The sequence below is a fragment of the Vicugna pacos genome, chromosome 16, assembly GCF_048564905.1.
Source record: "Vicugna pacos chromosome 16, VicPac4, whole genome shotgun sequence".
Taxonomy (NCBI): domain Eukaryota; kingdom Metazoa; phylum Chordata; class Mammalia; order Artiodactyla; family Camelidae; genus Vicugna; species Vicugna pacos.
In genome coordinates this window covers 62189621-62209014 of record NC_133002.1, presented here as the reverse complement: position 1 = coordinate 62209014, position 19394 = coordinate 62189621, and the positions used below count along the sequence as shown (strand labels likewise).

General features: G+C 59.0%; 1 protein-coding gene across 2 annotated transcripts in view; it reads left to right on the top strand.

Moving 5' to 3' along the window:
* Positions 1–18362, top strand: part of NPLOC4 (NPL4 homolog, ubiquitin recognition factor) — a 43063-nt gene extending 24701 nt beyond the window's left edge. Inside the window, exons 12-18 of one of the 2 annotated variants that reach the window (XR_012059901.1) lie at positions 1937–2097; positions 8640–8711; positions 11173–11268; positions 12357–12473; positions 13665–13767; positions 16364–16610; positions 17151–18362. Coding sequence is in view for 1 of the 2 variants with exons in the window: in XM_072939831.1 (XP_072795932.1) it covers positions 1937–2097; positions 8640–8711; positions 11173–11268; positions 12357–12473; positions 13665–13767; positions 16364–16521 (707 nt within the window). In the remaining variant the exon portion in view is untranslated. Of the gene's footprint in view, positions 1–1936; positions 2098–8639; positions 8712–11172; positions 11269–12356; positions 12474–13664; positions 13768–16363 lie in introns of both variants that reach the window. The other variant, XM_072939831.1, reaches the window with a different exon arrangement.
* Positions 18363–19394: the final 1032 nt, after the last annotated feature.

The window sequence follows — 19394 nt, the reverse complement described above, 5'->3', positions numbered from 1 at the left end:
AATCCCTCCTTCCCTGGGGCCAGCGATGGCAGGGTGGCGATCTGAAGTGTCGTGGACGCTCCAGCTCCACATGAAGCGTGCTCTTCTGCAGCATGGCTCCCGACTGGGGACCCGTTGTTCCCCTGTGGAGCTGTTTGAGGTGCCCTGGTTGGAGTCCCTTCCCTGAGGCCCTGATGGGACAGGAAGGAGCAGGCCTATGTGTTTGTGGCCATCTCCCCGGAGATGGCAGCTGTGTTCCAGGCCTCCTGCACTCCGCGCCACCTGCTGCCAGCCGCGCCCAGAGCTGCTGCTGCAGCTGCAAGCTCCGTGCTTCCCTCATGTCTGCGCTCCCTCCCACCCTGGCCTGGGGCTCCCGGGGGAAGAGCGGCAGTCACGTGTGCTGTTCGCTCAGGTGAACGTGAAGGAGCTTGTGGGAGGAGACTCGTCACAGAGCCCCTGTCTACGCTCCCTGCGCCACGCTGGCATCTGTGTCTCGGTCACCTGGCACAGCCACGCCTGTTTCTCGGCTGGGAATGTTATTTTCTGGGGCAGCCTGTCAGCCTCAGTAGCAGCTGAGTTCTTTATCCCGGCCCCTTCCCGCTGCGCAGTGGGTTTCCTGATGGACTGATCTGGGAAGGGAGCAGTGGCTAAGTTACCTTCGCCGCTGGGCTGGTATTAGGTTTCCAGCACGGTTAACTGAACCCCTTAGGACCTGGATTCTCGCTTTTCCATGTGGAAAAGGGAAGCTTGCGGTTCGTCTCAGTGACTTTGTCTTAAGAGCCTTCCATTTTACAAACACATTTCAATTTTTCTCTGGTTCTCACAGGCCAGATTTTCATTGCACAATCAGTCTAAAAACCAGTGCAGTTTCCCAGGGCGTACACGGGCAGCTCCTCCGCGGCCCTGCCTCGCCTTCGCCTCTGCTCCTTTGAAACCACACACTCACTGTGGTGTGACATTCGTTCCCGGAACACACTGGCGGGTGACGGTCCTGTGTTGGCCGCCTTGACGTTATTTGGTGGCCACTGCCCAGCATGTAAATTGAAGGCCTGAGAGAAGGTGCGAGGGCTGATTGTGGACGGGCCTTTGGAGCCCAGTGTGGCTTAGCGTTGGAAGCCAGCTGCTGTTGGCCTCTGGTGTGCAGAGTCACACAGATGGCAGGCCTGGCCTGTCCCTCAGAGGCTGGCCCTGCCCCACCCTTCACATTTTCAGATGCCTCACCTGCTTTTTGGTAAACGTTTGAAGGCTAGATGGAGCAGACTTATGCTTTCTGATCAGTAACTTATTCTGATTCTGTCAAAGAAACTAAGACAGATATTAAGGGGTCTTTAAAATCTCGAAAGCCCTGGAAAGTGAGGGTGTTCAGAGGGGTCTGAGTGCTAGCCAGGTTCTGCAGCCCTTCTTCCCTTGTCCACAGCCTCTGCCCTTGTCCCAGCTGTGAGTCCCTTGCAGCTTTTTGTGCGGGGGGAGGGAGAGTGGTGCGTGGTGCTGGGGGTCCCGCCTCCCGAATGTGGCGGCTGTGTAGACAGCTGAGGTTGGGGCTGCCGTCCACACTGTGCAGCTACTAGTGTTGTTTTTGACGAAAATGGATTCTGTCTTCTCCCATCCATGGCGGCATGTCTCTTGGCCTCCACAGATGAACTCATCCTGTATCCTGCACTCGAGAACAGAATTTGCTGGAGCGCAGGCTCACTCAGCACCTGGAGCCTGAGGACTAAGTAGCACCTGGAGGTTAACGGCCTTGCTTCGGATTCTGAGAGAATGTGTGGGTGGTGGGAGCTGTTTGAGGCGCCGCAGTGGCATCTCTGTGCCCTGCGTTCAAGGCCTTGTGCTCAGGGCCCCGTAAAACTGCCACCAGAAGGTTTTCTTACATAGGACATGCTCTGGAGTTTGTTCTGCTGGCCCAAAGGGAAGAACGTCATTTGGTGGATGCTCGTTGAAGATCTCTCTCTTGCAGGTGGCCCCGACAACCAGGTCCACTTTGAGGGGTACCAGGTGTCCAATCAGTGCATGGCGCTGGTCCGGGATGAGTGCCTGCTGCCCTGCAAGGACGCCCCTGAGCTCGGCTACGCCAAGGAGTCCAGCAGCGAGCAGTACGTGCCTGACGTGTTCTACAAGGTAACAATGGGAGGGCTCCGAAAGCGCGAGCTGGATGGGGTGCGGTGTGGACACGACCTGTCCTGGACGCCGCTGACTTTGGTGCACTCTGGCCATGCAGGCCGTCTGTCAGCCGTGCTTGTCCAGAGCCCAGCTTGTGGGTAAAGGAAGCCACGCGTTTCCAGGGCTGCTCGTTAGCTGCTCAGGCATCATGGTGTTAGGGCCCGTAACCAAGAGACGGTACGTAGCACAGTCCAAACTCGGCAGCACAGACAGCGCCCGCCTCTGATGAGGAGAAACGGTGTCTGCGGGGCTGCGGCTGCAGGTGGGCACGCTGGGCTCCCTGGAGGGGACCCAGTTTAGGCTGACTGCTTAGACAGACAGTCGTCCGTGTCCTGTGGAAGCTGTAAGATGACTTGTGTTGGAGACTGGCATGGTGTGAGCATTCGGGAGTCAGGTGCTTCCCCGTGGCCCAGTGCGGCTTTTGTGCTCAGCTCGGGCCTGTCCTGGCCCACTCGGTTCCCATCCAGCCCTGCTCCTCCCGGAGGACTCATTTAATGTTTCCTGCAGTGTGGAGCTCCTCTGGTTCATCCAAAAAGTATCTTGTCTTCTTTTCTGAAGGATGTGTTCACTGTGCAGAGTTGCAGGGTGACCGGCCTGCTCCCCTCTTGCCTGCCTCCCAGTGGCCGGCGGGAAGTCAGCTGTCACCCTGCAAGTTCCTCTGTCCGTCATGACAGCGCCTCTCTACCGCTGGCCTCAGCACCCGGTTCTTGACCTGCCTGGTGCCCCGGGTTTGGGGCTTGCCGGGCTCCTTGGTCTGGGGGCTGGCGGGTCGTGTTTGGCTGTTGTGTGTGTTCCTGTTGCTGCCCTGACAAATGGCGCAGGTGCAGTGGCCGCAGGACGGCAGCCCTTTATTGCCTCACAGCTCCGTGGTCAGGAGTCTGGGCAGAGCTCAGCCACGCTCTCTGCTTGGGCCTCTCCGGGCTGCTGCGGTGGTGTCAGCTGGGCTTTGATCTCGTCAGAAGCGTGAGGTTCCAGGCCCCCAGGCCATCCCTGGCCTGGCATCTTCTCCCCGAACCTGTGTGAACACGTCTCTGGCTTCTGCTGCCACCGGCCTGAGCCTCATGAGGGCTTGTGTGGCCCCCCCCCCCCGTGGGCTCTTCTCCCTCATCCTCCTTCCTGGGTTGGTTTCCCCGAACCAGGTGTCGTGGGTTTACGTGCTGCTGCACGTGGTGGGCGGGAACCGTGCTCTTTCTGCCCCGGAGACTTACCACCTGCACTTACCTTGGGCGGCCCCAGACGCACCTCCCTGGCCGGCCGCGGGTGGAGTCTCGCTGCGCCAGACCTGCACCGACCTGACCCTGAGTGTGGTCAGCGCGCTCTGTCTTTGTTATGGGCCCTCCCTGCCTCCTGCGAAGGCCGGCTCACGTCCGTTCCCGTTCCTCCCTTTTCTGCCTCCCGACCCCGGACGTTGGTGACAGCTCTGCATGCGGCTCCGGCGGTTGCCTCTTCCGAGGAGGGTCCGTTTCCCTGGGTCAGCTTCCTGACTCGTCTTTGCGGTTTGGTGTCTTGAGTCATAAAGAAAGTCTGTTGTCTTATCGTCCATGAGGTTCATGGTTTTGTCTCGCATGTTGGGGTTCCTGGTCCACCTGGAATTGGCCTACGTGTGTGGTGTGAAGTAGGGGTCTGGTTTTTCTCGAGTTTTCAGCCGTGTGGATGATCGGCTGAGCACCACTTACTGCAACTGGCCCTCCTTGGCCTGCTGACCCGTGGCGCTCCTCTGTCGTCACTTGTGGCCGTGGTCACGGCTGTGTGTCTGTCCTCTCTTCCGGCCGCTGCCCGGGCTCCGCAGCCGCACCAGCGCCAGAGTGGCCACGTCCCTGCGACTGTCCCGCCCCCGCCCATCAGGGCCCCGCCTGCTTTCCTCAGGAGCCCCGCCCGCTCCAGCCCGAGGGCGGGCGTGGGCTGCCCGTATTTTCTGGTCTTTGACATTGCTCAGAAGGTTAGGGGGCTTCTCCTTGAAAGTTTTTCTGTCATTTGCTAGCTTGTTCTGAGGTACCTTATGCTTTCTGCGTATTACGAGAAGCATCTTTTTTAAATGACATTTTCAAACTGTTGGCTGCTGGAAACTGGTGAACGCTTGGCTTTACCGTTCGCTCCCCTGACTGTGGGCTCCTGGGTCTCTGCACAGACTGCCTGCTGTCCAGGAGCAGGAGCAGGGGCTCTGGCCCTGCCCCCCATTGGCTCCTTGTGCCAGCGGGGCTTCGGAACAGGGTCTGGTGGTTCATTGCAGAGGGTGCGCTGTGGGGATTTCATCATTGACTGTGTTTGTTGTGGGGCTTTTGTGTTTTGCGATACCTTTTATCAGGTGAGAAATTTGTGTTTTATTTCCATGTCTTTTAAGTTTCTTGCACTGAAGGAGAGCTGACTCCCGTCACAGAGTGTGTGCCATTTCCTTGATCTTGCTCCTGCTTCCTCAGTTTGCTTCCCTGCCCGTTAGTGAGAGCCGGCCAGCAGGGCTTCTGAGGATTGTTTGTAGCCCTGTAGGACCTGAGACACTCATCTCTCATGTGTTTCAGGAAAACATCAGTTTGAGCAAAGAGACCTATGAAACTAAACATTTAAGTAATCTTTGTAGTCCTCCTGTGGGCTTTGGGGTCGGGTTTAAAATGTGCCTCGTAAACAGGACGCGCACCCGTGTTGTCTAAGGCTGTTCATCGTGGTGTGATCCTTGGGAACAGAGACGCAGAGCGACCCGGCAGTCCAGGGACAGGGGCGTGAAGCTGCAACACATCTGTGCGGGGGGCGTTCTGTGATCTCTGAAGTTGTGGTGCGGAAATTATTTGAAGACATGAGATAAGACTCACTGTAAAGTTTTAAAATGTGCCTGTGCACGCAGCACACTCCCGCCTCTCCTTGTTCTTGAAGGGGCACGTGCACACGTGTGTGTGCATGCAGGGCGGGCCTGGGACACGCGAAGGTCCACTCTTGTCTGCAGCTCTGTCTGTGCTGGGGGAGCACCCACTGTGGAAGTGGGGCGAGGGGCACGTGCCGGCACCCTGACGCGGAGGAGGTGCCTGGCGGCTCTAGACGTGCTTGCTGTGGGTTGTTCCCTCAGGGCCTCGGTGCCTCGCAGGGCACCTGGGCCTCCAGGTGGTGGGAGTGAGGTCTTCTGCCTTTACTTCTTCCCACCTGCTCTGCGCCGGCCCCACCTCCAGTGTGGTCCTTCCGTGATGTGAGGCAGGAGCTCCTGGTGCTCACGGTAGCCGAAGGCAAGACGTGAGGAAGACCTGTTCAACGATAACTGATAACCCAGTAACCACTGCTGGCGGCTGACGTGGTTCCTTCACGTTTCCTCTTCTGCCAAGTACAGATGCAGGCTAAATGTGTCCACTCGCTGACTACATGGCTGGATCATGATGTGCTGAGTCTGGCTTCTGCTGGTGGTGTGGCGGTGAGGTTCGGGGCCTGGTGCCTGCGCCTCTGCCGCCGCCCTGACCGGGGAGCCACGTGGGCCCCGCAGGTGGGAGCTTGGAGGCTCAGTCTGCTCTCAGGAAGCCAAGCTTTTGGCTGAGGGTTAGGCAAGAAGCAGAGGTGCTGGAGGTTTTTGAGGCGAAGGTCTGGGTGAGGGGACGCCTGGGGCTGGGAGCCGGGCCTCACAGTGTGTGGTCCCCATTCAAAATCCCGTGTGCATCAGGAGCCGGTTTTCCAAACATTAATGCGCAGGCTTATTACTGTGACACCAAATGTCTGCTTATTTTGGCAAGTCAGGAATTCTAGGTTAATATGAAAAGGGGAACCCCAACACCCACCTTCACCTGCCCCCCTGCACACGGATGCCACTGGGTCTGCAGCCCCTGCACTCGGTCCAGACCTGGACGGGGTGCTGCTCCCGTCCTGTCCTCTCAGGCCGTCTGTCTAGGTATCACCGAAGAGGGTGAGTCAGCTGGGTGGGGAGGGAGCCGTCCAGGGGGCCACACGTCTGGAGGGCATGTCCAGGGGGCCCAGGCCCCGGCTAGCTCGAGTGCGCCTGTGATGGGGGTGGTAGGCGGTGGGGAGCCACAGAACAAAGGACAGAAGGTGGTTCTGGAATGTTCCTGCTGGATGTGGTGTGAAGGGCGGTCTGAGGCAGGAGGCTTTTGCAGCAACCTGAGTGTCAAAGGCCAGTGGCTGAGCCAGGAGGGGCAGCGGGTCTGCTGTCAGGCCCTGCAGGGCAGGATGGGGCTGAATGTGCCCACCCGCAGGCGCGGCTGCCCTGCAGGAGCAGAGGCGCGAGTTCTGATGCCGAGATCCTGAGTCGATGTGCACGGACTGGCTTTGGGCTGTTGGATCTCGGGCAGGGCGACCCCTTGTAGCCCTCTGTGTCCTCCTCGTGTGATGGGGACCCCGTGGCCTTGTGTGCAAGGGGTCCGGCCTGGCCCAGGCTCTGCGCGGGCCTGAGATGTGTCAGCTGCGGGTGCCCATGGGCGCCCGCCGACCCCGCTGTTTCCCACACGGGGACTCTCTTGTGCCGAGCCGTCTCCCATCAGGCTGCTGGTTTCCCTTGTCGCCTTCTTGCCCTCTCTTTAAGGAGAACAGCGGTACAGGAGGGTCTCGTTTGCCTTTTCCAAACAAGTGGCGCCAACCGGTCAGTGCAGTTTGCTGCTGTCCTGGCATAGAGCCCACTTGCCAGTGAGCGCCAGAGATGGATGGACGTTTCCAGACGTGGCTGATAGCGGGTTGCGAGGCCTTGGGGACCTTGAGTCCTGACTCCCAATGTCTTACTCCAGGTGGAGAGAAAACTGCGGATGCTTGGTGGCTGCCAAACATAGGACTACGGCGCCTTCTCCTCGTGGGTTCTGCCTGACATTTGCTCAGCCCGTAAAAAGTCATTGCCTTTAAGTGGTGTATCGGGTAGAGGCTGGCTGGCAGGAGCATTTGAGTGAAGGCCTGGGGAGAGAGAGAAGTCATCTGCTTGCTCCCCAGGGAAGAGCTGGGAACCAACACCTTTATTATCTTGGGGAGCAGAAGGGTACGGTGGGGTAGTTAAATTTGAAAGAGAATAGCACGACACACACAAAAGAGAGAGGGGGGCTTTTAACCAGAAACCTCCCTAGAGGCGAAGATTAAAGCGAACAGGTGCTGGGAAGTGTCTCTGCATATTAGAGCCTAATTAGAGCTGAAGAGGAATTCCAGACGGGCTCATCACGCGCGAGTTGCTGCAGGGTGTTTCTTGTAGGGCAAGCGTGTATTTTTGGAAATGGTGATTTAGTTTGATTAGATTTGATACTCCCACCGTATCTCCTCTGTGGCCCCAGGACCCGCTGAGTGGGCCTCACATCTTGGGCTGCCGCTGTCAAGCTGGTGGGGCCACAGAGCCGGGCCCAGCTCCCCTGCGGTGGAGACGAGCAGGTGAGGGACGAGGGACCCACTTCAGAGCGGAGCGTTGTTTCCAGGGGCGTGTCCTTGGGTGGGCTTGTGCTCCATGTGTGGCGGCTTCACGTGTGTGACCGTTTTCTGAGCGGCAGAGGGGTGGGTTCTTGCTAGTGGCCCTCTGGGTTGTGAACAGAGAAGAGGTAGGGAAGGTGTGAGTTATCGGAGGTGCGCTGCAGACCAGAGAGTTTACTTTCCGAACTAAAGGAGCAGGGCCTCGTGGGGCCCTGGGCGTCCCGTTAGGATCACGGTCTCGGCTCAGCCTGTGAAGGTTTCCCAAAAGACAGCGCAGCCTCTGTCATCTCCGGAGGGTGCCCTGTGCGGGGGTGGCCTTGCATCACCCTGCGTGCCTTGGGGGAATCTGCTTGGCCTCCATTAGGGCCTGAGAGCTTTTAATAAACCTGAACTTTTATGTAAGGCCCCGTAATTGGACATTATGGATGTATAATTTATATGACTCAGTGAATGGTTTATATAACGTTAAGTGATGATTTAGATAGAAAATATGACCCCCTTTTGCAGAATCTTTAAAGAAGAGCGTTGGTTCTTAATTTATTTCTAGAGCTCTGTTCGAACTCAGCATGCTTGACATAAATCAGATCTAACTGTCATTTTATGATTAATGAACATGTGTTGGCCGTTTTCCCCGTAATTAAACTGCATGTTCGTGCATCTGACAAAGCAAAGCAAGTTCCGACTTCGACGGGTTGGCGGTGGGGGTTTCCGTGAGTGTGTGTACGTGTACGCACGTACTCATTTGTTTGTGTGTTTATTTTACTAATGGACAAGGATTAAGTTTCCACAAAGTTGAGTTTTCAGACGTGTGAGTGAGGCTCTTCCAAGTCAAGATTCAGATATGAGGCCGAGAGAGCGTGTAGAGGAGGATGGGGCACAGGTGGGTGCCAGGGCGCAGGGGCCCTGGGTCTGTCTCCCACACAGCTTCAGTGCCGGGCGGGGCAGAGGGCAGGGCAGAGGGCAGGGCAGTAGGGGAGGCCTGCCAGGGGTGCCAGAGGGTGGAGTCACTCTCCTCTCTGCCTTTCATGCGCCTCAGCAGGAGTTGTAGTTCGGGGGTGACGTGAGCATGTGAAAGGAGACCTGTCACTGCTCAGCTCCCCTGAACTCACGCCCTGGACCACTGTCTCCTGTTTCAGGACGTCGACAAGTTTGGCAATGAGATCACCCAGCTGGCCCGGCCCCTGCCCGTGGAGTACCTGATCATCGACGTAAGTGTGCGTCCCGGGCCGCTGAGCTCAGGACGCCGGGGCCTCCGGCACCCGGAGGTGTTTAAATCACCAGGCTCCTGGCATCCCTGAAAAGCTCAGAATTTTAAGGGCTCTTTCTTTGGTTTTTTATTTCCTTAAAAACAACTGGAAGCACAGCAGAGGCCCACCGCCTGGGCCAGGCAGCCTCTGGGGGTCAGCGAGCCTCTCCCTGGCTCCAGGTGCGGGAGCTGCCACAGCTGGGCTCCTGGGCCACTCTGAGTCACTCCCCAGGGATGGGGCCGTGACTCTGTTCTTGAGAGAGGGCTTAGGGTAGCTCTCCAGGAGCCGGGAAGGAACCTGGGACTGACAGACACACCTTCCCCAAGTCTCAGCTCCTCCCAAGAGTGGGCCCTGCTCCCGGAGGTGTGGCCGCAGCGCAGGGGCAGGGAGGGCCAAGGGCCGAGAGCGGCATATGTGTGCAGCAGTCAGGGCTCTGTCCGGAGGGCACGGGGGGGCTCGTTTCCTAACTGCTGCCTGCCAGGATGAATTCGGGCTGCACTCGGGGTGGGCATGTGGTTCAGGCTGTAAAATGTGACTGCACTTGGAGTAGTGGGTCCCCGTGAGCCGAGCCCGTCGATGCTGCATTCCGGCTGACAGCTCCCAAGAATGTCTCTGTTACCTCGGCCTTAAAGGCATCTGGTTTTAGACCCCCTAGGGTGTCATTAAGATGAGAACAGATTGATGGCACATGCACTTACGAGGGTCTGCGTGACTGAAAGCCAGCTTCCCAGGTCTTCTCTCCCAGTGGCCTCCCTGCCATTCCCTCCGCGCAGGAGCTCCCATCTCACCTGCGGGCTTGCCTCGGTAGCGTTTGGTTGATGAGGGCACACCCTGTGCTTTGGTACCCACGTGCTGTCTTCCTGCAGAAGGAGGTTGGAGCTGGTGCCCAGACGGGTGTGCTCAGCTCCTTGTCTGGCCCTGGACCCTGCCTGACCAGCAGGTCTGATGATGTCACATCTGTGACCGGCTGCTTGTTGCGGCTTCTGTGGTGGGCTCTGCAGGTGGCCAGGCGTCAGCTATTGACCAGATGGACTGGGCTGGGAGAGGGTTTGAGCACAAGACAGGGCGCCCGACGCCCTGCGTCCTGTCCCCCGAGCGTCTGGGGTGTTCACAGACTGCCCTCTGAACTTTAGTCCTGTCGCTCTCCAAGGGGCGGTCGCAGGTCTGCAGGTGCTTCCCTTAAGTCCGTGTTTGCTTACTAGTGGGTATCCCGTTGCTGGCAGTCCGCGGAGCTCTGCCTCTGCAGCACAGATGGCCCCTCTGCCACCCTGAGAATCCTGACAGCCGCTGGGCCTGCGCCCCACATGTGCCGCCCTTTCCGAGGGCCCGACGTGTGTGAATGCAAGGCTGCCCTCACGGCAGCCTCAGGAGGCACAGGTGCTCCGTCATCCCACCTGTCAGATGAGCAGAGCGAGGCCTCGGGCCGAAGCCATGGAGGCCGCACAGTGGGACGTGGTCCCACGCTCCAGTCCACGTCCTGTGGCCCGCGACTGCATAGTCTCCCCAGTAACAGCCCGGCGGGGCCCAGCGCGCCGTTCGCAGCCCTGGCCCAGTCACAGCGGGTTCCGGGCCAGCCAGCTGGCACAGCTCCTGCCTTCCCTGACGCAGAAAACAGACCAGAGCGACATTTCCATTCCTTAGAAATAGTCCCAAAGGGACCAGAATAGCTGCCCTAAGTCTGGGTGAGGTGAATTGCTGCCGCTAGTGTCACATTGCAGAGGAGACATTGCGTCAGCTGAAAGGTGGTTGGTAGCTCACATTTGGGTGCTTTTGTGAGGAGGGGCACCTGCCAGGGGGAAGGGAAATGGTGTTCGTACTGGTTCTTGCACACCTGCCGCTGTCCGGCAGCTCCCATCGGCTGTCGTTGGGTTCAGAATGCCCTGTCACTACTGAAGCACGTCTGAGCCGGGGGAAGGGCTGAGGCTCCCCTTCGGACTTGATTGAGCTCTTGATTCAGTCGCTTCTGCAGCCCCTGGCGTCCCCCCCGCCCAGATGCGCCTGCTGTGCGCGTGCATGGTGCCTGGGAGCCCAGAGGGGCCTCAGCCCACTGGAGGGCTGGGCTGCACGTGCCCCCCAGCCACGCCCTGAGACGGCGCTGGTGCCCCCCGCTCCGCTCCCGCGGCCCCTCTCCAGCTCACCTTGGGCAGAGGGAGGGCAGCTGTGTGCGCGGCTGTCTGGGGGCTGGATTTAGGACACTGCCCACCGGCACCGAGATCTCGACCGATATTAAGGATGATACTTTAGTTTGTGTCCCGGAGTCAGGGTTTCAGAGTTCTCATCTCGGGGCTGTGCTGGTGGACGTGCGGTCCCTCAGCGGGAGCCGGTGCTGCGAGTAGCTCGGGGCTCTGGGCGGGGTGTGCTCAGCCCACACCCTCTTTACAGCACAAGTGATTTACCGTGGGTTTGTGTTTCTGTCCATTAGATCACAACAACTTTCCCCAAGGATCCTGTTTATACTTTTTCTATTTCACAAAATCCATTTCCTATTGAAAACCGGGATGTGTTGGGTGAGACACAGGTAAGCTTTTTATCTTTAGAAACATAACTTAAAGTAACTACTGCTTGTTTGTCTAGTGACACTGTTGTTTTCCAGAAAGTCCCAAGGTTTCTGACTCTCCTGATGTGTCCTTGTGACAGAGCCTGGCTGGGCCTTTGTCTGAGACGCTGTTGATCACACGAGCCCCTCTGGGGCGAGGTGGTGCAGGCCGCGGGAGGTGAATCCCCTTAAGTCAGGCCTGGGGCCAGGAGGACCGTTCTCAGGGGCCTGCTTCCCTGAGCATCTTGTGTCCTCTGACAGCTGTGTCGCTGCTCAGTGGTAACGGATGGCCCGGTCTCTGAGGCCGCGTGCTCTGCCCTGCCTCTTCACCCCGCCATGTTTCTCCCACCATCGAGCTGCAGGGCCTCAGGCGGCCTGGCCACCTGGGCGCTGGGGCACGCAGCGCTGACCTGCTCCCACCTGCACGCCAGGCCAGGTCAGGGCTGCTGGGACTGCCTTGTGGTGCCACAGCCTGAGCTGTTAACGGGCATCGCAGAGAGGGGCCTGGTGGGAGGACGCGCAGTGAGGTTTCCTTCTGAAGCGGCAGTTAGTCTACGGAAGCTCTCTGGTTTCCTCGCTGCCCCTCCGCCAGGTGCTCGTAGGGGTGCGGAGGCTCTTCCTGGGGGAGGGTCTCAAGTCGCTTGTTTCGGTCCTGCAGAAAGTGCTAGTATCACACACCCCAGCCTGCCCCTCAGTGCAGCACAGCTAGTCAGCAGCAGCGTCTGGACAGCCGGGTCTGTCCCCGCCCCCAGGCGCCCTCCCCACGCCCTCCCCCACCTGGAGGGAAGTCGGGACGTGTCTCACAGCCAAGCCAGCTTTATGAACATGCGTGTCTTCCATAAGTCAGGTGCGCGGAGAGCGTTTTCCTGGGAGATGAGGGCGGATTCTGTAGCTCTGGGCTCCTCTGTCTCAGGGTCCCGGCCAGTGGTTCTAGAAGCAGAGGGCAAGGCGGCCATCAGCACTGAACGTGGTCGGTCTCGTCTTCGTAGGACATGGCTCTCCCTCGGGTCTGGCTCTGGGGACTGTCATGGAGCGTTTATGTCTTTCTCCTCCCTCGCCCACCGCTCCAGGACTTCCACAGTCTGGCTACCTACCTGTCCCAGAACACCTCATCTGTGTTCCTGGATACCATCTCGGATTTCCACCTCCTGCTGTTTCTGGTCACCAACGAAGTCATGCCTCTGCAGGTGCGGGCCAGGGTGGGAGCATGGCTGGAAAGCCGGGTCGAGGTCCCCCTTATTAATCTGTCCCCTGGGCAGCAGCTTTGCACAAGGGCCTTGACAGAAAGGTGAATTTTTCACACTTAGCATTTGCACTGAGACAGCTTCTTGGAAGGTGCATGATGAGGCCGGTTCCTCTGTTAGAATCGTGTGGAATGCAGAGGCCGCTTAGCTCTGTTTCCTTCTAGTGTGGAACGTTAGGGATCCAACAATTTAAAAAATTCCTGTCCGAGCAGTTTCAGAATTACAGCCTCTGCTTCATCCTGATATCTCCCCTCCTCCCAAATCAACTCCGGTTTATTGCCTTGGCCCAGAATGTTGGCCAGCGTCCAGGCCCCGGTGCACAGCTTGCACAGCTAGCGTTTTTAAGACTCTCTGTGGTTGGGGGGAGGACGGGTCTCGGATGGCGGCTGCCCCCTGAGCAGCACAAGGGCAGCGGGTCCAGCCAGGAGGCCCCGTGCGTGGGCTGTGTCGTGGATGTCCCGTGGATGTTTCCTGAGGTCACAGCGTGGAAAGGAGAGCCCCCACCACTGCTTCTCCATATCAGGTGGTTCTGTAGCTGCTCTTGTGTCCTGCTGGGCTTGTCTTGTGTCTGTGGTTTGTCCCAAAACTGCCCACTTATGGTATTTGACACCAGGCACCCTGAGTCTTGCCGCTGGCTTTGCCTTCCCTGTTAGGCCCAGAGAGTTGCACCTCCGCCTGGGTTCGAGTGCTGGCTGGTGGGCCAGTGGTGGAAGCGTAGGGCCTCCTCACTGAGCGTGTGCTGTTTCACTTGTTCGGAGGCCTTTTCTGTGGGTGTCGTCTGAGTGTCCCTGGAAGGCTTTCTGCATCTCCATCGTGTGAACTGTTTGGTTCTCTGCACGTGGACCCAGGAGGCCTAGGATGCGGAGAAGACAGGGAGCCCAAGGGGAGCCTGAGGGATGAAGGTGGACTGCGTGGCCAGGGCCCCTGTCAGCCATCCAGGCCCTCGGGAGGGGGCCTTGGGCCCAGACGCCCCGGGTGACAGTGCTCTTTACAGACCTAAGTGACCACAGTGATAGTCTGGGGTTTTTGAAATTTTCTCTGAATTGTGTCTTGATGTTGGGGGAGGAGAAACTGTGAGCAAGTCTGTTTACTGTCAGTGAAGCGAGTTGAACTTCCTTTTTTGGCTTCTTGTAGGACAGCATCAGCCTGCTGCTGGAGGCCGTGAGGACCCGGAACGAGGAGCTGGCCCAGACGTGGAAGAAGTCTGAGCAGTGGGCCACCATCGAGCAGCTCTGCAGTGAGTGTCCTCCGCCGGGGCCCGGGTCGCGCGCGGCCCGCTCCGCTTGCACAGCAGCTGTGCCGTTCTTTGGGCATCTTGGGGGCAGTCTGGAAGTCAGCGTTTTAGAGAAACGGGAGCTTGAGGTCCACACACGTGTTGCTTGCGGGCTGTTCTGCCCCCTCTCCCTCTCCATCCTCGGCTTTCTGGATGGATGAGGAGGAGCAGAGTTAGGGAGTGTGGGCTCTTGTGTCTCCAGGCCCTGCGCCTCCGTGCCGCCCAGCGAGAGCTCGCCCGTCAGCCTGGGGGTGTCCCTCGCTGCCTGCACCGGGGCTGCTGACCCCCCACCCCCGGCTCAAGAGGGCAGGCGGCCGTGGTGGCCCTTCCCTGTGGCTTTGAGAAATACTGGCACACCCCCTAAGGCAGCCCTGAAAATACACACAGAGAAGTGTTCTGGCCATTTTCTCAATCAAGGGGGAAGATACTTGAGCCAAAATCAGGAAACCTGATGGAATCCAGGCCACAAGGGAGCCCAGTAGGCTCTCTCTTGACACGAAGTACCTGGGAGCTGAGTGGTCGGGCGCCGGGCAGTCATCCTGCTGCTCCCCCTCTTCAGTTTTCCTTTGCACAGTTCTGATGGCCACACTGGGAATGTGGCTGGACGTGCCGCGTGGTCTTCCTGCTCCACGTTCTGAAACAGAGGACACTCTGTTCCCACCAAAAGCCTTACAGTGAAGCCCATGGCCTTGTGTCCTCCCGTGGACAGTGGTGCGGTGCCGCCAGCAGTCAGCACCTGGTGCAGCTCTCACACCCCCAGCACAGCAGCCCTCCGGCTCAGGTGCTTCCCACGGAAACGCTGCTGGCAGCAGTTTGGAGCCCTGTCTGAGCCCAGAGAGTGTGCACAGGGAGGCTGGGAGGTCGTCCTGGACAGACATGGGCCCTTCGGGGGACAGGAAAACCAGATCAGAGGAAGTTTCAGTCTGAGCATTTGGCTCACTTCTGCCATCCCCACTAGACATGAGGGAAGAGCCAGTGACCTGCAGGAGCTCGTGCACAGACGGAGTGAGAAGGAACCCAGCCCGTGGCAGGCATCAGTCCCACGGCAGCAGGGCGACATGGTCTGGGCCCACTGCCTGCAGCCCCTACGGGAGAGGTCCCGGTGGTCCCTGACGCTGCTGAGAGGGGCTGCACGATCATCAGATGTGCTGCGGTTGGTGACACAAGTCAGCGGTAGTGCCACACGCAGAGCATTGCGGAGCATGAGTGACCTCAGTACAGGAAACAAAAGTCACCGGAAAGCTCTTTGTGGGAGGCCAACACTGCAAAGGAAGAGCTAGCAAATGGGAGAGAAATAGCATCATCCTCGGTCGGAAGACAGTACAGTTCTAAGATGTCAGCTTCCCCCAAATTGATCGGTACAATCAAAAGCCCCATAGGCTTTTTTTTTTGTGCAGGGGGAGGGAGGGTAAAAAAAGCTGTAAAATTTGCCCAGGAACGCAGAGGGCCCAGAAGGCAGCGTGAGGCGAGAACAAGCCAGAGGATGCGGTAGTGCGTGTGCCCGACGTGTAAGCTGCCGTGAGCAGGCGGCGCTGTCAGCAGGAGGACGTTAGACCCCCGGGCCAGGTGGGGGCTGAGCAGTGACCGGAGGAGGCATCCTTTTCAGAAAAGTGCAAGGAAACCGCTGGGGATCTGTGTGGGTAGAATGAACCTCAACTTCTATAATACACACCCACGTCAAAAGCGACTCCGGATGGGTCAGAGACCTCGCGGTAAAAGCTGCAACTGTAAAGTGAAACTCACGTGAAAAAACAGAGTTAAATCTATTCAAGACCTTGGGGTAGGACAGAGAAGAACACTGACCGGAAAACACTGTTCAGCTGGACTTGATCAGAATGAAACACTTGTGCTCACCCAGGGATGCTGTCAGCACATGAGAAGGTACTTGCCACCCCTTCTGTGACGTGGGACCCACATCTGACAGACACAGCGATCCCAGCACGTCGATGATCAGAACCAAGGGCATGAGTGAAAACTGGGCAAATGGCTTAGACATTCCCCACAGAGAGATACAGGACGGTCACCACCAGTTGTCAGAAAAATGGAAATTAAAGGAGATACCATAACATTGTGAGTGTGAAATGAAATGAAAATCCAACCTCACAGAGCGACTGGAACCTCACACACGCTGGTGAGAAGGGAGGCCATCTGGCCGTTTCTCAGCCGTTCACTTACCCTAGAACCCAGCAAGCATGCACCTACGTTTTACCCAAGAGACAAGGAAACACGGATCCACACAGCCATTGGTGCAAGAATATTCATGGCACCTGTGTTGAGAGTCGCTCAGAACTGGAGGGGGAGGGGGGCCGCGGTGCAGCTCACAGGAGCACTGCCGCCCACCAGCACAAAGGGGACCCTGACAGGCGGGCCCGGGCCCGGCAGGCGGACTGGTGACCACAGGCGATGGCTCCCAGCTCTGCAGATGTGTCTGTCTGTCGGGGTTGTGTGTGTGAGCGGGGGGCCAGCGGCGGGGGTCTGGCGCCGCACCTGCTGCTTCCACCCCGGGGCGGGCAGCTTCGCTGTGCAGAAATGACACTGCTGCTCTCTTCCCGGCCCACAGGCACTGTCGGCGTGCAGCTTCCCGGCCTCCAGGAGTACGGCGCCGTTGGGGGCTCCGTGCACGCCGCCTCGGCCGCCGTGTGGGCCTGCCAGCACTGCACCTTCATGAACCAGCCGGGCACCGGCCACTGCGAGATGTGCAGCCTCCCCCGGACCTAGGGCTCCGCCCCCTGCTGGCGGGACTGGGCCCACCCCAGCCCTCTCTGAAGCCAGGATTGTAACCGTGCCCCACACCGGCAGCCATGCAGGTGGGGCGGGGGGCAGCTGCCCTGGGGTCTCTGGCCCACGAAGCTTCTCGGCACCAGACTTCCCTGGAGGGAGGGAGCCAGACTGGTGCTGTGCAGGCTGCAACCGGTCTCCTGGTGGGGGCACGGCCCTGCCCTGCGCAGATGCAGCGCAGCAGCCCCCTGCTGCGGTCGAAGGACCAGGTGCCTCTCAGTCACCACCTGGAATCCGGGGGCGGGAGGGCTTTTGCCGCCATCCAGCTTTCTCTCCTTCTTTTTGGATGCTTTTTGTTCCTGCCCCTCCCATGTTTTCGGTTGGGAGCTCTTGGTGGCCTCTACCCTGTTGCTCTGGGGCAGACCTGTCCCCTCCCAGTAGCCATCGTCTGCCGGAAACGCGTGGCCACGGGCTCGCTGGCTTCCCGTCCGCTTGGTCTGCAGGCGAACCTGCTGCCCACCCTTCTCTGCTCTTACCCAGCGTCCAGGGGGATTTTAATGTCTGCATTGGTTGTAGTAACAGTTAGCGGCAATTCCTGCCCAGAAGACTTTTATTTATTTTTTTTTCAGATAAAAACTACATCAAAAGGGCGTGAGAGAGACTAGTTTCCACTTCCTTCCCTCCAGTGAGGCCCTGCAAGTGTGTGCAGGGTGGGTGAGTGTGGACGGGGACCCATAGTCAGTCTCCTCGGAAGTAAACCTCAGTGCCTGAGACCTTTCCACCAAGCCGCACAGCTGGGACAGCTGTGGACACAGGTGGTCCGAGCAGGAGCCTCGTGGTGGCTCCCACCAAGGAGGCAGCCCCTCCGGGCAGCCGATGCTGCTGACCAGGCCTGCGTGGGGTGAACCGGACAGCCCAGGCAGGACCAGACGCTCCAGTCCCCTCTGCCCCATTCCTTCCTGTTGCCCGGCCCCGGCCCCGGCCCAGGCCTCTGGCTCAGTGACATGGTCACGAGACAGGCCAGGTGAGGGAGCAGGCGCTTGGCCTGTTCTGAGGGCCGAGTGGGGCTGCTGTGGGGATCTGTAAAGGTTGACACCGGGCTGAGGTGTGGGCCCAGGCCAACCCTGGACAGAGGCTGTGGTCAGACCTTGCACGTGCCCTGGGGTCCCGGCGTTTCCCTCTGGCCGGCTACAGTCTGGCCCTTCCCCAGGGATTTTGTGGACATCTGATGCCTCTTTGCCTTAACAAGAGCTGTATCTCTGAGCTGCATTGCATCCACCTGCAGGAGAGGCCAGCCCAGACACAGACTGCTTGGGGCCTGTATGTCTCTATCCTAGGGGCAGGAAGCAAGCCTGTGTGACCCTTCCTTACCTGCGAGCAGAGAACACCTGGGGGTGGCGTTCATCTGTGGCCAGGGCCAGCCTGGCACCTCCAGGTCCACTGGCGTGGGACACCAAGTGGCCGATGGGGTTGCATCTGGCTACGGTGGAGCTGTCTGTTCTGGGGGCAGGAGGGTGCGGAGCAGCCAGTCTGAAGCATTGGCTCCCCAGCTCACCTGCCGAGGAGCTGGGAAGACGGTCTGGTCGTGTTCCTGGCAGCTGCGCTGGCTGGAGCTCTGGCCCCGCGTTGTCTGCACCTGTGTTCAGATGTGAGGCTGCAGGGGATCCTGGGGAGCCGACCTCGGACTCCATGGCCCCCCGATTCTGTCCTCACTCCCGTCTTCATCCACCGAGCTAGTTTCCTTTTCTCCAACCGTATTCTGCTCACTCTGGAGTTCTGGCATCTGCATAGTTTGTTTTCTTTTGTCTTTTAGCTAAACAAAAAGTGTTGTGATTTCTCTGCTTCTGGTTTTGAGTCACTCTTTGTTCAGTATTGCACTTTATTTTATTGTCCAAAGAGAGTCGGAGCTCAGCAGAAGTGGGGGGCCTTGCCAGCTGCCTCAGGCACAGGGGAGAGGCCCCCAGCGCCACCTGCATCCTGCCAGCCCGAGGAGCACTGTAACCCAGTGAGGGTGACTAGGATCCCGGCCTGCGCCCACCAGGCTTCTGGTGCTCCCGCTTGGGGCTTCCAGGTGTGGCTGTGGGGGTTGCAGCAGCATCGCCTGGACCCCAGCCCTCAGGTGGAACCAATAAAAGCGCCTGAAGCGCTGCCAGCTCCCTGTTTGTCCTTCCTGCACCCGAGACCGCTCCCTGCCCGGAGCCTTGCTGCGCCTACTTTGCCCGGTGACTTGACGCCCTCCACATGGCGCTGTCCTCCGCTGACATGCGTGGATTGTTGGAGGGTAGAGACCCCACGCCTCTGCCCAGGCTCCTCGGCCCTGGGCCCCAGGGGGACGTCCACGGCGAGAGCAGAGCCCGGTTCCTCTGGGCCCCTTCTGCCCCTTTCTCACCTGTCAGCCAGGTTGCTGCTCCCGGCCTCTGCCAGGTGGGTCAGGTCCGCTCGGCCAGGAAGGATGAGGCCCGGAAGCCCTCGGGTTGCACAGGTGCGGAGGCGGGGTGGGAGCAGTGGAGCCATAAGTACTGGTCATGTGACAGCCAGGAGGCGTCCCTCTGGTGTCAAGGGGTCAGCTTTCACACCCACCTTTCAGCCCACTCTGTCCTCTGGCCCCTGACTCGTTCTTCGATCAAGTACATAGCAGCGCCTGCTGATGTCCACAGGGCCCTGGGGTGAGGCAGGCCTGGCCTAGCTTCTGGATGAGGGTGGGCAGGCCCTCAGCGGCCAGCTCCAGTCCTGTCCCTGAGCTGGCCTGCGTTTACCAGCAGTACCCTGCCCTCTGTGGCTCAGGCTGCTGACTTGCTGGTTCTGTGAATTGATGAGGTTCTGGAACAGCCCCCACCAAATCAAACAAATGGAATATGCTGCTTGGAAACAAC